This window comes from Daucus carota, chromosome 5 (genome assembly GCF_001625215.2).
Source record: "Daucus carota subsp. sativus chromosome 5, DH1 v3.0, whole genome shotgun sequence".
In the NCBI taxonomy this organism is placed as follows: domain Eukaryota; kingdom Viridiplantae; phylum Streptophyta; class Magnoliopsida; order Apiales; family Apiaceae; genus Daucus; species Daucus carota.
The window spans coordinates 6746222-6766809 of NC_030385.2; the positions used below are offsets into that span (position 1 = coordinate 6746222).

Sequence of the window (20588 nt, forward strand, 5' to 3'; positions counted from 1 at the left end):
TATATGATGTTGGTATACACCCAGTTCAATCAAATTTTAAGCATCTAAGGCAACGTTTTTGGTGGCAACATCATTATGCAATGTTAGGATAGACCATATATGGTGTAGTGTAAATGTCACACTGTCAAGAAGTTTATTAACAGGGACGCTTAATAGATAATAAAACTGATTCTCTATCTTCATTGTTTACAGACATGAAATCATATACTGATACTATCATGGGTGTGGAAAGAGGTTCAGGGAGAAACAAAAGGAAGTGGTCTGAAAAAGAAGATGAGAAATTGATCGAGTCTCTTATAGAACTTGCAAACACTTGATCATACAAAGCTGACAATGGTTTCAAGCTGGGATATCTTGGATTTTTGGAAAACTCATTGAGCGTCAAACTACCAACTTCAGGCCTCAAGGGGAAGCCACATATCGAGTCTCGAATAAAAACTCTCAAGAAGGATTTTAATATGGTTTATGACTTAAGATATGGAAGCACATCTGGTTTTGACTGGAATTCTGAAAATCAACTAGTCACGGCATCAAGAGATGTATGGGCTGAATATGTCAAGGTAAATCTCTGTTTTACTCTTAATTCCGTGCCTTGACCATGCATGAGCTTATGAAATTGCCATGTCTTGACTTGGAATAATAATAAAATATTATAAGACTTCTGAAAACCTGAATTAAGATGCATTTTCCACATGTTTTGCTTACTTAATTTTCTACAGAGTAGGTTGCATTTGCAAGGATTGATTATCATCATACTATCATTAGGTTTTAGACCGAGTCCTGATGCTTTCTAAACAGAATAAACATAAATTTCAGTCCTTTTAACAAATAATTATATATGCAATAGAATCTTCAGTTTTCTAAGAATAAACAGCATGTTCGTCTTGTCACTTGTGCTGCTTCAGATAAAATAATAGCTCATTCTGTACTTTCGGATAGAGATTCAGATAAAATAATAGCTCATTCTGTGCGGCTTCAGATAAAATAATACCAGAGAATAACTAGTAGGTAACAAAAGTCTGGATAGAGGAACCTTGTGAATTGGAATAGGCCAGAATGTTGAATTGAAGAATGAACAATAGGCTTGCAGAAACAGATACCAGAAAAAATCTAAATTAATTCAGTATATAATGAAAAAGCTTGAGGTGCATAAAATATTAGCAATGTGCAGCATTCTTTACAAGAATTTCGATGTATTGGACAGTTTGTAGGTTGCTATGAACTAGGTAGAGGTTTCTATATATGTGAGATTAGTCGACTAAATCACTAGAGAAGAGTTTAAACTTGTTGGCAACATGGATTTAACTTGTTGATCCAGAAAGTGTAGGATGATCTAGGGGGCTTGAAAGTCATATTGTAGAGAAGCATTGGCAGAAAAAATCTAGTGGGATGAAACCAATAGCTCCGACAACAGCACTAATGTCTTCAAAGAATGGTTACATTGCTGCAAAAAAAGCCATAGATTACCATGTAGAGTGATCTAAGAATTAGCCTTGGAATTAGGTTCCTTTTTGAGAACAGTCCTTGCTTCACATCAGCTGATTTCTTTTCCATAATCTCATATGCTACTTGAGAGTAAACCTGAGTATCATTTGAACATAGTTACTGCAGTGCAATCTATGTAGCTTTAATTTATCCTATCATGTAACTGTAAGTGGTCTACAATAAGTTTGTGTTATCCTTTTTGGACTGTTTAAGAACTTGAAAACTTTAATAAGCTTACCAGGCCAATGGCAAAGAGCTGAAGAAGAACAAAGATAACAGCAATGCCTAAAACCCATGTTGGAGCCAGTGCGGGTCCTTCATCTGGCATTAGGCTATTGAGAATGTTTGAACTAGCTTTGTCCTTCTTATCAGTTAATATGGGAAAATTTATCAACATAAATGCTGATTCTTTTTTAATTGGTTGATAGTGTGCACTAGGAATAGTTTCAGCCCAAAAATCTCAAGAGTAGGAACCAGAAGTACATAATAGTTTTTAAATTATACATAATATTGACTTACTTTCTCTCTGGCTATACAAGAATCCTCATATTTCTACTTACCGAACTTATTTACAACTCTTTCATACTTATTTACATGTCATCCACTTCTCTGTCTATGTGTTTTCTTAATGCATGTTGCCTGGCATGTGAAATTGGAATATTTGCATGTTCATCATTCTTTATATTAATATGGTATCTTCAACGAATGGTTGCAGTCTCATTCTGGGGTTTTGAAATGGAGAAGCACACCATTTCCATTTTTTGACGATCTTGCAATTATCTTTGGCAAAGACAGAGCAACTGGTCATAATGCTGAAAGTGCAATGGAGGCGGAAGAAAATATTAATCTAGAAGAAGCTGCTCAAGGAAGGAATGATGATTCGAGTATGCAAGCATCTGATGAGTTTACTTCTCAAAGGAGTTCAAAGAGGAAAAAAATTTGATGCTGAACAAATAGCTGAGGTGATGTATAATGCTTCTAAAATGATAGCGGCTGAGTTTGCAAATTCAACTAACGTGATGGCAGCTGAATTTGCGAGTTCCACCAAGTTGTTGATTGCTGCAGAAACTGATAGGTTGGAGAAAAAAGAAAAGCTTATGGACGAGTTGTCAAAGATCTCTGACATTGATGTTGTGCAAAGGTTCAAGGCTGCAAAGAAGATAGCTAATAGTGAAAATTTGATGGTGTTATTTTTTGGAGCATCGGATGCAGAGAAGAAACAACTTGTGGATGCTATACTTGCCGGTGAAATATAAGCATTACTGCACTTATTTATAAACTTATGAATGTTTCGAGACTTGTCGAGTTTTATTTTGTACTTATTTGATGAAGTTCAATTTAGAAATTTGTATCATTTTGCCTTTAGTTAATTGCATTTATTTTGTCGATTGATTTTTTTTCAAATTAAAACTAACAATCGGGTTTTGCAATGATTAAATTAAATATGACTTCCATTATAATTAAATTAAAAATTAGAGAGTACTTCAGAAAAGAGTTTAAAATAGATATTAATAAAATAATTTTTAAAAAAAATTTGGCTAATTTCATTCCATTCCATCCTAAATATTTGAACAAGTGAACAAGGGAATGGAATTCCCATTCCTTTCCCATTTCATTCCCATTCCTTTCTTTTACCCATTCCTTTCCGACACCATTCCATTCTTGCGAAGTGAACACAACCGTAGAGGCATTCAAGTATCACACCATCACTTAAGTTTAAATACTCAAATAAATTTTCTCCATATGTTTGTATTCTTGGTATCTAGTTTGGTTTAATTTTGCTAAACTTAAAAGAAAAGAGGAACATAGTCTATCTTTAACTAACTATATAAATCAAATTTTTTGTCAAAAATAAACTTTAATCCATGGATTACTACAAGCACAAATTACATAGGTTCTGAGTGAACTAAAGAACAAAGATCACAATCAATCATATGTAATGAAACACACAAATCACAATCTGCATAACAACAAATACAATAAAATTTTGATTAGAACTGAAATGCACAGACTATTACCATCTACACACATATTGGATAAGCAGTAATACCACCGACTATCTTACTTTTTTACTCCATCCGACTAAGCAAAACCCTTCATATCTTTGTTTGCATACACACTTACAAACTCTCTTTTCCTAAATACATACTCCCTCCGTCCCCTCAATTGTTTACATTGGAGGGGGACACGAAGATCAAGATAATGTATGAAAATTGAGTAAAGTTGGATGAAAAGTGGGTAAAGTGGTGGGACCTATCAATATTTAATAATAAATTTGAGATAGTGGAGGAAAGTAGTGGGTGTAATAGTAGTTTTTATTGTTAAATACTGTATGAGATTGTGGGGGAAGATAGTGGATGTAATGATGAGAAAAACTTAATATTTATAGTAACATAAAGAAATGAGAGGGGCATCTCAAAATAGTAACCGTAAAGAAATGAGAGGGACATAGGAAGTACATATCTTAGATTATATGTGGGCTTAATCATACACGCAGTCTTAATGTTCAGAGTAGGATAGTTGTATGAATATAACATGAGAGATATGATAGTGAGAGACCGATGACAGAGAATAGAAGTTTTGTGAGTGGTTTTGCCAATTGCGGACACATGTCCCTATGCTCCCTACAATTTTAGTACACACACAAGCTATGTTTTTTTTATGTCTTTCTTATATCAACACTAAATTAAGTACATGAACAACAATGTATCTCTTATATGAACATTAGATCAAGTACATAGGCTGACGCAATTTGTTTTATGAAACATGGGCTGTTTGGCCGCAGCTTAAAAGCTGTCTTCTTGGTTTATGAGTTAAAAATACTTATTTTGTATCGTTTGTGTAAAAAGTCAATAAGTACTTATAAAAAGCTAGGAATGCTAGCTTTTGTTTCAGAGTTTCTACTTATTTTCCAAACATTGTAATCACTTATAAGTCTTAACTTATTTCTAACTTCTACTCCACTTTTTTATTTTAAACAAATAATACTTATTTTAAGTTCACCTAAACGGCCCCATGATATCCGCGTTCTTGTAATGCGATTTTAAAGAGATAAGAAAATTGGGACCCTCCTTATTCACACATGTCTTATTTAACCGACTTATTGCTCAAATTTGAATTAAAGACTGGCCTTCTGGAATTATTGTTGCCAATAAATTAGAACTAGACTGCTATAATTTTTTTCTTCTCTTTTTGTGTTTGTAAATAAGAGCTTTGTCGAATAAATTTAATTCTCTGCCAATCATAAAATTAAAATGAAACTATTATTTTTACCAATCAAACAGAAATGCTCTATAAAAACCAGATAGATAAACCATCACCTAAATATTTCAGGAATTCTCTTTATGTAAAACAATAAAAATATATTACACAAATTAAAAGGCTTTAAAACTGAACATGAATTTTTTGTCCGGAGGAGATAATTGAATAGCCTCATGTATGAAGCTTCTAAGCAAAAACATAATGACGAAATGGAGAAAGATGTGAAGAGAATTAATAGAAAGATACTAGAGTCGTTGAACTTGGGAACATATGGTTATAAAATAATATGCGTGCGCGTTGTCCGTCAACACAAATGCGTAGTATATTGGCGATTCTAGAAAGACTTTAATTTATAAATAATCGGATTTTTTAGTGTGTGTCCATGGCACACATTAACAACCATTTTTCGAGAAGGTGGAAAATTTGTATTGGCTAAAACTCATTAGTAATTATGACGCCTTGCACAAATATCATTATCAGTAGAAACCTTCGACCTCAACAAAAAGCAGTTGTTAGTGTGTGCTCGTGTGCACACACCAGAAATAGGCATAAACCATTTGTGTCGACGCCTACTTTGACTTGAATTAGCATTACCAAATAACCCACATTCTAATTTCTTTTCAACGTCCACCTCCATTTCCTGGTTTATATGGAAACATACACGGAAACACAAACGCTTTTCATCTTCAACAATGGCATTGTTGAACAATTTCTTCAGCTGCTTTCATGAGAGCTCGCCCGACACCAGGCAGTACGTATGCAACGGAGATGTGTGTGTTATGCGTGATCCCAAACCATCCGAGGGGATTGAAATCAAGAAGAACAAACGGAAGATCATCCCGCCTTTCAACCGATTAAGAAAGAACAACTTCAAACATGATGATACTGCCGTATGATTTCCAAGTTAGAAAGCGATGTATTTCATCCTGCTCATTAGCAAAAACATTATTTCTTCTTGGAATTATTTACTTCATATTCATGTCACAGAGTTATTAGATATCGATTATATATATGTCATTTATATCATTTGCCTGCAAGTTTTCTATTTCTTTTCGCCTCATTACTCTTCTCCTGCCCTTTTTTTGATCGGGCTGAACTAACGGTGGTGATTCATTTACATCAAACACCAAGTTTGATCAAATACTAATACACCCATCCAAACCGACATATTGACAATCGACAACTAAGGATGAACAATTTATTATAAATGCTATTATTATAGTCTTATGAAACATCTTTTGTTTGGTAAAACCTGATAATACTTTTGATTTAGAAACGGAAAAGTACATATAGCAGAAGGGCCAACATACAGTAACACTTCCCAGGGCCCCAGGCATCAAATTACCCTTGCAATTATCATAAGCCTGCCAGCACTTCTTAATTAATTTAGCTTCCTCATGTCAATTCATAAAACCCTTTTATAAGCAGTAATCCATACTGAAACAGACAGTGTCAATAACTTTTTTTACATACAAGGAATATCATTATCACCGAGAGCTTCTCGAGAAGAGCTCATTTCTGACTTAACATTGAATCTTCATGGATGGCATCACATAAATTTTGACAACTCATTGTATAAAACCCAATTCACAAATACTTTTACTAAGTTTTTCTCAAAGGTACATCGGTGCTGATATCAATCCTAACACTGGATTAAGCATTAAATTCAATTGCCATTCAATCACCATCTCCAACTAAAGGTAATTAGCGGAAGATATAACCAACAGAAGATAGCCAATCAAATTGCTCCAAAATTCTCTCCCTACAACTGCAAAAACTGTGCCACCTATAGTTGCAAAGCTAAGTCTGGTTGTTGAGTATCCACCAACACTCCTGAAGATTGCCTCGCGGGAGACCCTGATGACTGATATCCTATATTTAAATCTGGAGGAAGTGATTCTTGCTTTTGTCTAGGCTGTGATTGTGGATTATGACCCCTCCAGGGACCCTGCATCTGGAATCTAGACAAATCAGGCGATACAAGTTGAGGGAAGACCATAGGCTGGTGTTGAAACTGAGCTTCATTAGATACTCTGACAGGTTGTTGCACAAACGCATGTATTGGAAAATTACTTTTATCAGCTTGAAACTGAATCGTAGTAGCTGGATATTCTCCCCGGAACCGTGAAAGTTGTGGCTGGTGATCACGACCATTATACAACATATCCGCAGACAACTGACCCTTGTGAGCATTGTTGTTTTCTGCTGCAGGCTTGCACACTCCAGCCCCTATGGACATCCATGCACGAGCAGCAGCTGCTGCAGCATTGCTTGAATCTTCTTTTTTAACACATGGATTTGAGGGATTAGCAGACCTTACATTGTTTGGAGAATGATTTAAACTATGCTGAAGTTGATCTTTTTCAGTTAACATTCTCATCAGCTGAACTGGGTCGCTTAATCCCTGTTCCTGACCATGCGGGAAATAAATTTCCGTACCGCCCTTTTGTTTTGGATTACAGGAGGTTGTGGTGGCCATTCTACCATCCATGACACTGGTCCTTGCTTGTCCATTAAAAACTCCCCCAGCAAACACTCCATTGACATTTCGTTGTTTAGAAGCTGCAGGTTGCAGAGAGCTCCTGTTCAATAAAACTGCCTCCGGTGACTTACCTGGGGTTTCTGGAGTTCTTAATATCTGCTTCCCTCCCACAACCTCAGCTAGCCTGTGATTGGCCAAGAGTGGAGAACTCTGTCCGACATGATTCAAATTTTGTTTTACAGGTACAGCAAAATTCCTAGACTGCATGTGTTGCTGCTGATATGTGGCTCTGTGATCAGTATCTGCGGTCCTCGGCGAAGAGACGAATGATGATTTTCCATCTGAACTAGTTACCCTGAGAGGCTCTTCCTTGACCGGAACTTGGACGCTGAAACTAGAATTAGTAGGTCTAGCTTCAGCAACATCAGACAAAGGCAGCTCTGCTGAGGTAGATCCTGCAATAAGGGTCTCCTGGCCTGATAATGGGGCTCTAATAGCCCTGCATTCTTTCGTCACATTAGAATTGCATTGAAACCTCTGGGGAACAGGATTATTCAGGGGGCGATTTTCAATCATCAGCACAGGTGTTGGGAGTGGCTCGTATTCGCCAACCCAACCCCGCCCATATTTAAACCCCTCGGGCAAAGCCTGCTCAATCCTTTGCGATGCAACTTTCCAAGCAACAGTACCAAGGGTTGCAGCAAAGCGAGCAAGGCTCCAAGCGTAAGAATGGTCTGCATTAACCCCAACCTGTTTTATAGAAATTATTACTTGAGCAATAAAAATTTACTAATTGCATGAACCCATATTACACTTGATGTTACTTACAGGAATCAGTTGCTTGCTTTCACCCTCAAAAGTTGTAAATATCGACTCCGATGCTGTTGTTAAAGGAATTGATATATTGTATGTAGCTCGACGGTTCTCTTCAAGTATAGATGTCTTCCTTACTGGTCTCGATAAGAGACCTTTCCCTGCTCATAGAATATGGGAAGAAAAATATTAAACCTACATACTGCTGAGTGCTAGCAAAAAAAAAAAAAAGTCATCCTATAAAGATTATACACCAAAGCAAACATTTTTCGAAGCTCTTATACGTGGAAACTGCCTTAGCATTTAGTATATTATTACAAGTTACAAGCCAGTTGGATGAAGAACAGTAAAATCACATGCATGTAACGATTCAAATAGTTACCAGATACTAATTCTTCTCCCCTGTCCATATTGTCGTCAACTGAAGGCATGTTTCCTTCCATGATCTTATCAACACTCTTAGGCTTCTCACAAACAATGGCTTGGGCTGGATTAGAACCATATGCAGAATCTCCTGCCATAGCACGAGTAGCTCCAGAGGAGAAGTCCGAGCCAATGGGTTCTTGTACTGTACGGTTTATTGGTTTCTTTATTGGCTTTTTAGGAAAAGAGTCCGACGTTGTCTTCTCTTCAATCTTGGGCTCTTTCTCAGGGTAACTAAGCTCGGTCCTTAACCTTTGAAATTTTCTTCTTGCCAATTCTTGAATAGAGAAAGCCTTCCAAACATATCATAAGATTATACAAATAACTTGATACCATAGCATGTTACATAAAAGGAACCATACGACAGCATTACACTCTTACCTGCTTAAAGTATATGGTATCTGAAGAATTGTATTGCATCGCATTTTCGCAAATTAGAAATACGTCATGCTGCATTGAGGAATTAAAAATAGAGGTGTTACAAGAATACAAAGATATCAGAAGTAAAGAATACAAAGATATCATAAGTAATTATCAAGATCACCGCAGTTAACAAAGGTTCTTGAAGTGACATGGATGTCGAATTCTAACTTATAAATATATCCCTCAATTCAACTTGTTATCTGCATTCAATTTTAAATATTTGAGAAAGCTATTTAGCAAAAAAATCAAAATAATAAAAATAAAATTGAGAAAGCTTGTGACGTTGTCTATAAAAATAGTGAACTAAAGGCCTAGCAAAATCATAAAGTAACAACTTTCTTTAGGTAATAGGAAACAAATATTTGCAGTTACAAACTTGTGGAAGTTGACATTCATAATCCATTTTTGCTGTAAAAGTAATACAAGGTTACTGTCTACCCAGGACCACCTTTCCCCGTCATATTTCCTGAATACAGAACTTGTTACAGTTGAGGTAATATATAACACCATAATGGTTTTCATTAGTAGAACATATATAGTTTTAGCTTGTTTGGTTAAATACTTAGCAAATTAGTAATATTCAATCAAAATATTTAAAATTTTAAATAAGATCAGGGATTTCCATAAGTTCTATCATCCTCCAAAAAAATATCAAAAACTAAAGATGCACAGAAACATCCACTTCTGCGTGTACTTGATACGTTACTAGAACAACTTTTCTGAAGGGATCTCATTAAATGCATTGCTGGCTCTACATCTTCAACAACCAACACTCGAATAGGCAGTTGCATATGCAAATTAACAGGCAAGATTTGTTGGGGCATGTTTAATTCTATAGACAATTAACCGCTTGTTATTTTTCCCTTTAGTAATTTTCCTGATACAACAATTGCTATATCTGAAGTAAGATATAATAACATAATGGTAATTGTTATATAATAACATAATGGTATTTATTAGTAAAAAATATTGGTTTCTCTTATATAGTTGATTATGTATAGAAATGGTACTCCATCCCAGCAGTTTGTTTACATGGCGCGAAGGACGAGAAACAAAGGGAAGGAACATTAACAAAAAAAATTCTTCCCCTCGAAAAAATGTAAAAATAAATTGGAGGGATACCAAAACAGGAAAATGTAAAGGAATGGATTAAACAAAGGAGTGATATTTTAGTCCAAAGATTCAAAAAAGATTTAGAATTTCTAAAATTATCAACATCCTCCCTAAAATTGAAATATCTGCAGGGTGATTTACACAAACATTCGCTTTTGTGTATGCTTGGTTTCATTTGCTTATAATTAGTACTTTCTAATATAACCATCTCAAAAGGATCGAATTTGACAGTTGGATTTGAATAGGTACGGGAATAATTTGTAACAAAATTAATTATCAGGCCACTAACTACTTCTATGACCAATAATGATATATATCGACTATAGACGGGGTCCGTCAGCGGCATTTAACATGTTATGCGGGTAGGCGGCGCACCATTTAAATTATACCTACTTATTAGGCAAGATATGCATGTATAATGTCATTTTCCTGGATCATACGTAATATATGTTCCTGAACAATTATGACACATATGATGTTTGTATGGAAAAAATATCAAGGAGCAGCAATAGTGCAGGTTCTATTGGAGGCTTGGTGACAGGTGGGAACTAGAAAGGCAACTCACAGTATAGAAGATGTAGATATCATTCGTACTGGAATATTCACAAACTAATCCAAAAAAGGCAAACCTCCATTTAAAATACATAGAAATATTAGCTCCGTCACATAGCCCTCTACAAATTTCAAAACTTTAACTATCAAGCTGGTACAACCTGTCTTATATGGAAGGAAGCATTCAATGAATGCTCAAAATCATATTTGCCAACTTCATTGAGCAGAGTAAGATGTGAACATGAACATCCAATTTAAGTAAGATGCATTGTGCAACAGAATGCACTTGCAAACTAAAATACTACAGAACCAAATTTAACTAATACACTTTTCAGAGGGTATAGCTGACTCCACTTGTCAGCGGATATCTATAGCCCATTTCAAACTCACAAGCTGCTATGGAAAAAAATTGATTCCATTTCTAGCAAATACCTATGAAGTATAATATCTGGTTGATCTAATTATTATTAGAAATGCACCGGGATTAACAAGAATTTAAAACAAGTTAAACATTTTTCAGAGACTTTTAATAACTTAGGCAAGAACAGGGTGCAAATTTTATAACAACATGAATATTTGCATTGAAAATACAATGACATACTATATCTTTACTTATTAAATTCAGAAAACAAGAGAAAATACAAAAAAAAAAAAAAAATCTAGCGAAAAAGAAACAGCTAGCATTTAATGGAAAAGGAAAGTTAATAAATTAACAAATTCAGAAAAGGAAGAAATGAAAGAAACAAAGATGCTGGTTACTAAGAATATGACATTGTTGCATCACTAAAATTGTGTTGGTGATAAATGGCTGTGATTAGAGATAATTACACAGATTCAATAGTCAAAGTACAAAGCAAACCCACCTCAAATTGTTCGAAGGTTGTATATTTTCCACTCCCTAGTTTCTTCCTCACGGTGGAGAAGTCCATTGGGTTCTTGATGACTTCATGATAATCAGGAAGCTGGCAGACAAGTAAAGCTACATATCAAGTTCATAATAAGAAAAAGGCTGCCAATAAAAAACAACATCTGGACAGTAAAAACATGAAGAGAAAGAACACCTCTTCAGGATCCACGGGCTCAGCATAAACACCATAAATATCTTTCCTGCCACAACCAATGCATTTTAACAACATTGGGGAAAGCGTATGAAAAGAAGCAAAAGCAATGATCAATAAAAAGGCCTACTTCTGAAGTTTGTCAAGAATCAACTCCAAAGTCTTCTTCTGAGGCAACGGAAGGCCAGATGAGTTATCAACCGGACTTGCTGATAACACAACAGAACGAGAATGAGGAAACTGAAATCACATTGCACTGCAGAAAACAAGAGAAAATTTTCTGATACCTACCTGGAAAAGAGTCTATCCCTTTTGCCTCATCCAGTTTGTGGCTTCTAAGCTGTCAAAATCAACCATTATATGAAACAGAGGGCAAAACAAGAAAAACAAACAATAAATGCTACAGAAGCAAAACAACAAGACAGAGAAGCTTGATTGTGTTGAGTGTGCGCGCGCCTAGAGAGAGAAAGACAGGGAGTAGAGAGAGAGAGAGAAATGTGGGGGAGTGTGATGAGATTCTGTGGGGATTAGTTATATGTTTGACACTTGACCTGACGTTTAAGTGCAATCCTTCCCGACATACCCTATATATGTGTATGTATCCACAATGGACTACTACTAGTATTATATATCTACACACATGCGCAGAGAACGCATTATATATTTACACACACAAACAAAGCTCAGAAGTAGCTTATGCTTAGGTGGACTCACAGATCCAAAAGCAAAACACACACACACACATATGAGTAGGAGTATATAATTGTGTTGTGTTAGTACCTCATCACCATCATTATTATTATTATTATCATCTTCACAACTATCAACAATATCTTCCTCTTCCTCCTCCACGTCATCATCACCGTCGTCAATTTTCCTCTTCTTCGCCGCCTTACCCTCCGAAGAAGACGCGCGCCGACTCCCACTCGGCGGCGACTCGCAACTCTGTAACTTAAGCAGCATCATCAATTTCTTATCTCTCCTGTCATTTTCATCATCGTCGTCGTAGTAATCCAAGTCCTCATCGATATAATCGTCGAAATCAAAAGTGTATCGCACATTTCGCCGCCGACCGCTCCGGCGAAGTTGCCGTTCAGTCTCTGCCGGCGGCGAATCGGAGCTCCGGCGAGCGAGATCTGCCTTGGACGGTCGCCCTTTCTTCTTTCTCTTCACGATCTGTACCATCTCCCCAAACTTCTCTCTCTAGGTTTAACTCTGTAACTAATAATTATGTCTTCTCTCTCTATAGTGTGTATCTAATCTATAGATACAAGATGTTTATCTCTATATATTTAACTCTCCATTATTACTACGAGTATTTGTTTACTTTTTCTAGAGACAAGTGGAGGACTTTTTGGAATTTTCGAGGTCATCTTTATTAGGAGTAGTGTCTGGTTGCGAAATTGTTTGAAAGTATAAATAAAAAACCTCACGACGTCGTTTGACGCCGTTAAAACTGCCCGTTTGCCCAGTCGTTTACTAAAACATTGTGCGGATTGACCAGGTATTCACTCCGGAGTATCATAGATTTTTCTCAGGAAAATTTCGAATTTGTACAAGGATATTAAAATCCCATTAATGTGGAGCCAAAGTATAGTTTACGCAGGGTGGATGAGTTTAAAATAAGTGTTTATTCGTTGAAATTGAAAAGTGAAATAAAAATTGGAAGGAAGTTAAGACTTATAAATAATTAAAGTATTTGGGAAAAAATTAGAAGTCGTGAAACAAAAAATAGTATTCTCAACTTCTTTTATGTACTTCCTGACCTTTTACACAGAACGATACATATAAGAGCAAGTCCAAGAGATGTCTTATATCATGTTCTAAGTTATAATTTAGGGCAATTGATGAAAAAACTTGATCCAACAATGTCCTAGTGATGCCTTAGAGCAAGTCCAAGAGATGCCCTATATCATGTCCTAAGTTATAATTTAGGGCAATTGATGAAAAAACTTGATCCAACAATGTCCTAGTGATGCCTTATATCACTAGGACAAACTCCTCAAGCCCTATTTTTAGGGCACATCTCTCCTTGCCCTATCTTATTTTTTATTATAAATTCTCATCAACACTCTCTTTCTCTCTCTACTTTTATGTTATGCTTTAATGATGAAAGAGAGTTTTTAATAATAAAATATTATACATATTGTGAGAATAAGGCACATTGTTGGAGTTCAGTTTGGTAAAACATGTCCTAAATCACTAGGACATAATATTTTATATTATATTTAGGGCTTTCACTAGGACACTCTTGGACTTGCTCTTATATCACTAGGACAACCTCCCCGAGCTCTATTTTTGGGGCACATCTCACCTTGCCCTATTCAACATTTTATTATAAATTCTCATCAACACTCCCTTTCTCTCTCTACTTTTATATTATGCTTTAATGATGAAAGAGAATCTTTAATAATAAAATATTAAACATAGTGTGAGAATAAGGCACAATGTTGAAGTTCAAGTTAGTAAAGTATGTCCTAAATCACTAGGACATAATATTTTATATTATATTTGGGGCTTGAACTAGGACACTCGTGGACTTGATCTAAGTGATTTTAACTTATAAACCCAGAAATCGTGCTTATAAACCCCGGCCAAACACCTCAGGATTAAGTATTGAACATGAGAAGCACTATGATATCCCGGGTTTTTAAGTTTATATTTGATTTAAAGTGTCTAGATGATTATTGTGTGGATATATGTGTTGTGTGATTAAGTGTTATGTGTATAAGGGTTTGTGTGATTAATTATGAATATATGTGAATAATATATGAATTTTTGTGAATTTTGTGTTATCTGATTTATTGAATTGACTGCTTATATGTGTTCGTATTTGAAAATTTTCAATTTTTATAAGCTCGGGACAAAATTTAGTTTATTTAGATATTTTCATATCGATTTATGGATTACTATGTGATCTTATAATCGATTTATGGATTTAATCGCGTAGAGGAAAGTTCTATGGAGAGCATATTTTTGGAGACCGTGGAGACCACTTATGTTCTGCAAGTAAAATATTGCATAAGAACATTGCAAAACTCATAATTTTGCAAATCAAAATACTATAGAATACATTATTTTGTGAAGTATGTTCTACAGATACCACTAATTCATTAGAATTATTGAAGAACATCTATGTTTAATAAGTAGAATATGTATGTTCTGCAAATTGAACAAATGTTCTGCAAACTAAACATATTCCGCAGGATAAAACATTTTCTAATATTCTACATGCAAAACATACATGATATTCAAAATTTTAAATGATATAATAATCTTTGTATAATATGATTTGAAAAATTATGAGTTTTGCAACGTTTTTATGCAAACTTTACTTGCAGAACATTAATGGTCTCCACGGTCTCCAAAAAAAATGGTCTCCATAGAACTTAACTCTAATTGCGTATATTTATATTTGATTATTAATTATTTTAAAATCATTTACATAGCATTTTAAACTGTAGTCGGGCTTTCGGGAAAATTTCGCCTTTAGGCTACTTGGGACATTTGGAGCACTTTTCGTATTTTAACTATTTCAATCCGGAGTACGGTTTCCCCCTTAATCGGTTCGGCGCTAATTTACGGGTATTTTTATTGTTGATAATTATCTGGTTGTCTCGATATACGTGCAAGTTAGATATTTTGATTATTATATTACTTTTTATTAAATTACGTGCAGCTGGGGCCCGCAGACCAATCATTAATATAAAATGCCTTATATTGATTATTATCTTGAAAACCGCTACCGATTAGATCTGTTTTATTAATACTTAGCCATTAAGTATCGTATTTTCATATCTTGTACGATCCAAAGAGGTACCAATTATTCGTAAATATAAATAGACCATTTTGTAGTTTATTTTCGCATGTATAATCATTTCACCAGTTTCTTTACACGAATATTGAGAGAAATCAAGTTGCGTTCTTCGTGTTCTTCGCACTCAAACGAGGATTTAATGACGTTATTGGAATCTTATGGAGGCGTATGAATAGTCAAATTGAAGATCTCGATGTGTGGAATATAGTTTAATGACCCATATCAGTGCAGGGATAACTGAATTAATTGTTATTGATTTTTGAAAATTCGAAATTATATGATTTAAATTGTGAATCTTTGCAAACGATTTATTTTTAAATCAGCAAACTTTGCAAACGATCTTGTTTATATTATTTGATGATTCCATGTTGTGGAGCATCTTCTGCCATTCATTTTGTAACATATAGAAATCGTGGGTTGATTATTGGATAAATTGAATTCAGGGTTCTTATTGTTCTTGAAGCTTTGTAATTGAAATTTGGGGTTTCTTGCTCGGTTGAAAATGGGTATCTTTTGAGGGTGCAAACTGATTGAACAAGTGGTGAGGAATTGGTTGGTGGGTTTTCTGAGTTTGGAGGAGCTCATAATCGAACTCACCGGCAACTGAAAGAGCTCGCTGCCAGCGAGCTTCGATCAAGCTTTTCCGGCCGCCTGCTGCAGTTGCTGCTGAAGCAGGGCACGAACACGGGTTTCCGGTAGTATATATTTCAGTTTTGGAGAGTTTGGAAGAAGGTGGGTTCTGTGTGGTGGTTTCCGGCGAGAAGGAGTGGGTGGCCGGTGCAAATTTGCAGTTTGGCCCCTATGATTTTGTAGATGGTGGCTGTAAGTCACCCATGTTTCGAATATTAATGCAATACAACCCCTGAGTTTTTTGGATTTGTACACCCTGCGACAATGGTTTCAAAACTTTACGACATAAACATTTCATTATAATTTATCTAAAAATGTTCTTAATTATACTTTTTAATTCCTGGGGGTGTTCACCGACCCGCACAGACCGCCCGCCCCGCGCGGTTTAAATTTTACGTGGTGCGGTCGTGGTTTGAATTTTACCAAACCGCGCGGTGCGGTGCGGTTTGCGGTTTTACATTTTATTCTCGCGGTTCAAACCGCACCGCACCGCATATTATTAAATACTATATATATTTATATGTGTGTGTATATATATATATAGGCTAGTGATCAAATACAAACCATTCTTAAAATACAAACTAAGAACCTCCTATTTTACACTATCTACGCACCCCATTTGCATGACCCATCATCCAACCACATATCTCGATCCCGACCACCACCCTGCCACCCCTCCACTCAGCCCCACTAGTCGGCAAATTTGCTAATAAATTCGCTGGCCGCTGCTATATATTTTAGTGATATTCGCTTCAGAAATTAGTGATTACTGCTTTAGAAATTAGTGATTACTACTTCAGAAATTAGTGAAATAAAGAGAACAGAGAACAGATGCTAGACAGAATCTGGTGATTCACTATTTTTGATGATCGAATATATTGATGTTATTTGATGGTTGTAGCGGCTTTGGTAGTATATATTGGATGATTGTGATGATATATATAGATTGTATGTGTATATATAAGGTATATATATGTAGATGAGTGAGTAGTTTTTAGTTTGTATTTTAGCTTGGTTTGTATTGGAGTAGGACTCTATATATTTATATATATAATTATCTTATTTATTTATAATCTTAATATCTAATAATATTAGTAAGTTTTGGGCCAGCCCACTCCTATTATGAACTGGGCAGTTGCTCGTTAACCTAATCTTAAGTGTAGTCAATGGTCAGTACTGTGCTTCTGGCTCTTTAGTTTACTGCCGCTCTCTCTAATTCACTAGAATAAACCAAACCCTACAGTGCCTACGCATATACAAAATCAAAAACCCTTTACTTCCTTAATCAATCTGAATCTCTGATTCTTTTTTCTACTTGTGCAATCAGTTGTTGTCCGATTGTATTCATCATTTGTGAAGCAGGTAATCAAATATTATGTGTACATTCTTATAACTCTTGTTAATCACTTTCTTATTTTATGTTTCTCATCTTATAATTTTATTTTCTCAGATGGAACATGATTCACACTCTCTGTCAGTTGGAAACGAGACAACTCCAATGAATAAAAGTCAGACCGAGTTGCCTAGCAAGGATTCAAATACATCAGCACAGCCTGCAGGCCCTTCACAAAGTAAAAAATAGGTAGAGCTATATCTGATGTGTGGGATCATTTTACGAGATATACGGATGATAAAAATAATTCAAGAGCTACTTGCCATTATTGTGACAAAGATTATGCGGGTGGTACTAGGAAACAAGGAACTAGTACTCTTAGAAATCACTTGATGACTCAATGTCCCAAATATCCATATAGGCTGGAGGATAAAAAAACAAAAATATTATGTTTTAAAAAGACAAGTACGGCTGGATCTGAAAGTGAGGGAAGTAGTAATTTGGTGGCTGTGGGATTTAATCAGAATGCTTGCAGGCTTGCGTGCACAAAAATGATTGTCATTGATGAATTGTCTTTTAGATTTGTAGAGCAAGAGGGTTTTAAATTATTTTGTAGTGTTGCATGTCCTAGGTTCGTTATTCCCTCCCTTATTACAATTGCAAGAGATATCATGAAATTGTATTATGACGAGAAGAAACAATTAAGAGAGTATCTTGTGAAAAGTTCCCAAAGAGTTTCATCAACTACTGATACTTGGACTTCTATTCAGAATATTTGCTATATGGTATTGACATCACATTTTATAGATTGTGAGTGGAAAATGCAGAAAAGAGTTTTGAATTTTGTCCAGATTGCTAATCACAAAGGAGAGACAATAGGGAAAGCAATCGAAGCATGTTTAAAGGATTGGGGTATTGATAAGGTGTTTACTGTTACAGTGGATAATGCAGCCTCTAATGCCCTGGCTATTTCTCATATTAAAAAAAGATTGCAGAGTTAGAAAACTGCTGTTTGTGATGGTGAATATTTGCATATGAGGTGCTCGGCTCACATTCTTAATTTATGATGGGCTGAAAGAAGTAGATGATTCCATTGCAGCTGTCCGAAATGCAATCAAATATGTAAGAGCCTCTCCTGCTCGTTTAGCAAGATTCTAAGGCTGTGTTTTGTTTGGATGTGGTGACAAGGTGGAACTCCACCTTTTTGATGTTGGAATCTGCACTAAAAATTTGTTGAGGGTTTCAAGCTGCTAGAGGATGAAGATGGTTTTTATATGCAATACTTTTTTGATGAAGATAGAAACGGAAAGAGCCTAGTGGGGCCACTGAATTCTACGAATTGGGACCTTTTGCAGGTTTTTAAAGGTATTCTATGAAGCAACTCTGAGATTCAGTGCATCTTTATTTGTAACATCAACTTCATACTCAACTCCAAATGTTTTTAAGGTCTCTAAATTACATAGGAGAATTTTATAAAGATTTGAGGAAACAGTGCAAACCCTTATTTGAAAGTTTACATAATAACCATTCCCCTTGGACTTCAATAGTCCAAGATATTAAAAAATATGTTAAGACTTTACCCTATCTTGGTATTTCAAATCCTCTAGCTTTCAAAATTGTTGAAACAGATACCTCTGAAATTGGATTTGGAGGAATCCTTAAACAGAAATTAACTCCTACTTCTTGTGAATAAATTGTTTGTTTTCACTCAGGTGCTTGGGATACTACTCAGAAGAATTATTCAACTATTAAAAAAGATTTAAAGTTTAGTTTTATGTATTAATTTTCCAAAATAATATTTTAAATCAGAAATTCCTAGTGAGAATAGATTGCAAATCAGCAAAATATATTTTAGAAAAAGTTGTTGAAAATATAGCTTCTAAACAAATATTTGCTCGATGGCAAGCTTTATTAAGTATTTTTGATTTTGACATTGAGTATATTAAAAGAAGTGAAAATTCTATCCCTAACTTCCTAACCAGAGAGTTTTTACAAACTGGAGAGTCAAAATGAGTGTTAGAGGTGGCAGTAATTCCAGAGGGAGAGGAAGATCTTCTTCGGTTAGTTATGCTAGTTCTGTCAGAGGAGCTATTGTTCCCCATCCAGTAAACTCAGTCCAAGCTATTGTCAGAGGAGCTATTGTTTATGAATAGTAGAATTGACTTTTCACAGTTTGGCTTCTTCTGCATTATCACATGGCAAAAGGATCCTGCGAATCTTGAAATAAATCATTATTGCTTATTGAATTTTGACTAGAGCCTATCCCTTCTTTGTCGGAGACATCTTTTTTAATATTGCTTACTCTCGCATTAATTGCTTGAATCAAGGATTTCAATTCATCATTAGATAATTTATCCAAAGATGTTGAAGGACCAGAAGGACTACTACAATGTTCCTTTTCTTTGGAAATAGCTTTACTGATTTTATTTGGAGGGAATTCCTTCTGAACTTGACCAACAATCCGATTTACGTCAAATTTATCCCACCATTTAATGAAAAATGTTCTAGAGACATGACTAATCTGACAATGTTGACTGATTATTGCTTCCGACTGCATTGTGGAAAAAACTGTTGACTGAATTAGAGTCTTCAGGTTATATTGCCATTTCAAATTCCAAGCGATTTTATATTTACTACAAAATTGAAGCAATATTGGGAAACCTTCGGATTTAGGGTTTACTTTTTGTTTACTAAAATGGGTTACCTGGGCTTTAAGCTGATCAGGAATAATGGCATTGGAAGTGCCAAATCTAAACCACCAAAGGGTAAACCATAAAGGAATCGGACTTTTGAATTTATGATCAAATTGAATAAACCAGGAATGACTAAAAGTCTGATTCTGCTTCAATGTAATCATAATAACAGAAATGGTTATTTTTTACTAAATGAAGATCAGAAGGACACAAAATTCTATTTGAGAAATAATCTGTTTAATATACCAAGAATGGTACAAAACTTTGGTATCATCTTTTCTGTCGAAAATGGGCTTAATTACTATGGAATCAGTTTGAATTAAAATATCCTTATAATAGGATAATGATTTGTAAAGAGCAAATGGAATAAAATGCCAACCCGTAGGAAAGAACTGGGCAACAAGTTTTATAGAATCATTTTTTGGGTTCATTAAATATTCCACAAAAAATAAGTTTACTTCGAAATAACCATGTACTCAGAGGTAGAACTGAATTGACTAGACAT

At 35.2% G+C, this 20588-nt stretch overlaps 1 protein-coding gene and 1 long non-coding RNA gene across 3 annotated transcripts; one reads left to right on the forward strand and one right to left on the reverse strand.

The window, feature by feature from the left end:
• The first annotated feature begins 203 nt into the window (after positions 1 to 203).
• Positions 204 to 2830, forward strand: LOC135153032 (uncharacterized). Its single transcript, XR_010292526.1, has 2 exons — positions 204 to 560; positions 2201 to 2830. It is a non-coding gene; the product is annotated as an uncharacterized LOC135153032 (long non-coding RNA).
• A 3487-nt stretch (positions 2831 to 6317) lies between these two features.
• Positions 6318 to 13001, reverse strand: LOC108223217 (uncharacterized). Of its 2 annotated transcripts, none has more exons than XM_017397353.2 (9): positions 12391 to 13001; positions 11902 to 11950; positions 11741 to 11819; positions 11614 to 11659; positions 11416 to 11514; positions 8846 to 8914; positions 8424 to 8757; positions 8057 to 8202; positions 6318 to 7978 (listed from the first exon to the last, which is right to left on the reverse strand). In XM_017397353.2, exons 1-9 carry the CDS (start codon positions 12793 to 12795, stop codon positions 6533 to 6535), a joined length of 2673 nt encoding a protein of 890 aa, XP_017252842.1. In that variant the 5' UTR covers positions 12796 to 13001; the 3' UTR covers positions 6318 to 6532. The 2 variants fall into 2 exon arrangements, with proteins under 2 accessions (XP_017252842.1, XP_063949136.1); XM_064093066.1 differs by having other exon boundaries at positions 8057 to 8205; positions 12391 to 12915.
• Between the last annotated feature and the right edge of the window lie 7587 nt (positions 13002 to 20588).

Coding starts and splice junctions, on each gene's coding strand:
- LOC108223217 (XM_064093066.1), bottom strand. CDS start 12,795: ATGGTACAGATCGTGAAGAGAAAGAAGAAAGGGCGACCGTCCAAGGCA. Junction 11,820..11,901: donor AGGGATAGACTCTTTTCCAG/GTAGGTATCAGA, acceptor TTGTGTTATCAG/CAAGTCCGGTTGATAACTCA. Junction 8,758..8,845: donor ATACCATATACTTTAAGCAG/GTAAGAGTGTAA, acceptor TATGTTTGGAAG/GCTTTCTCTATTCAAGAATT.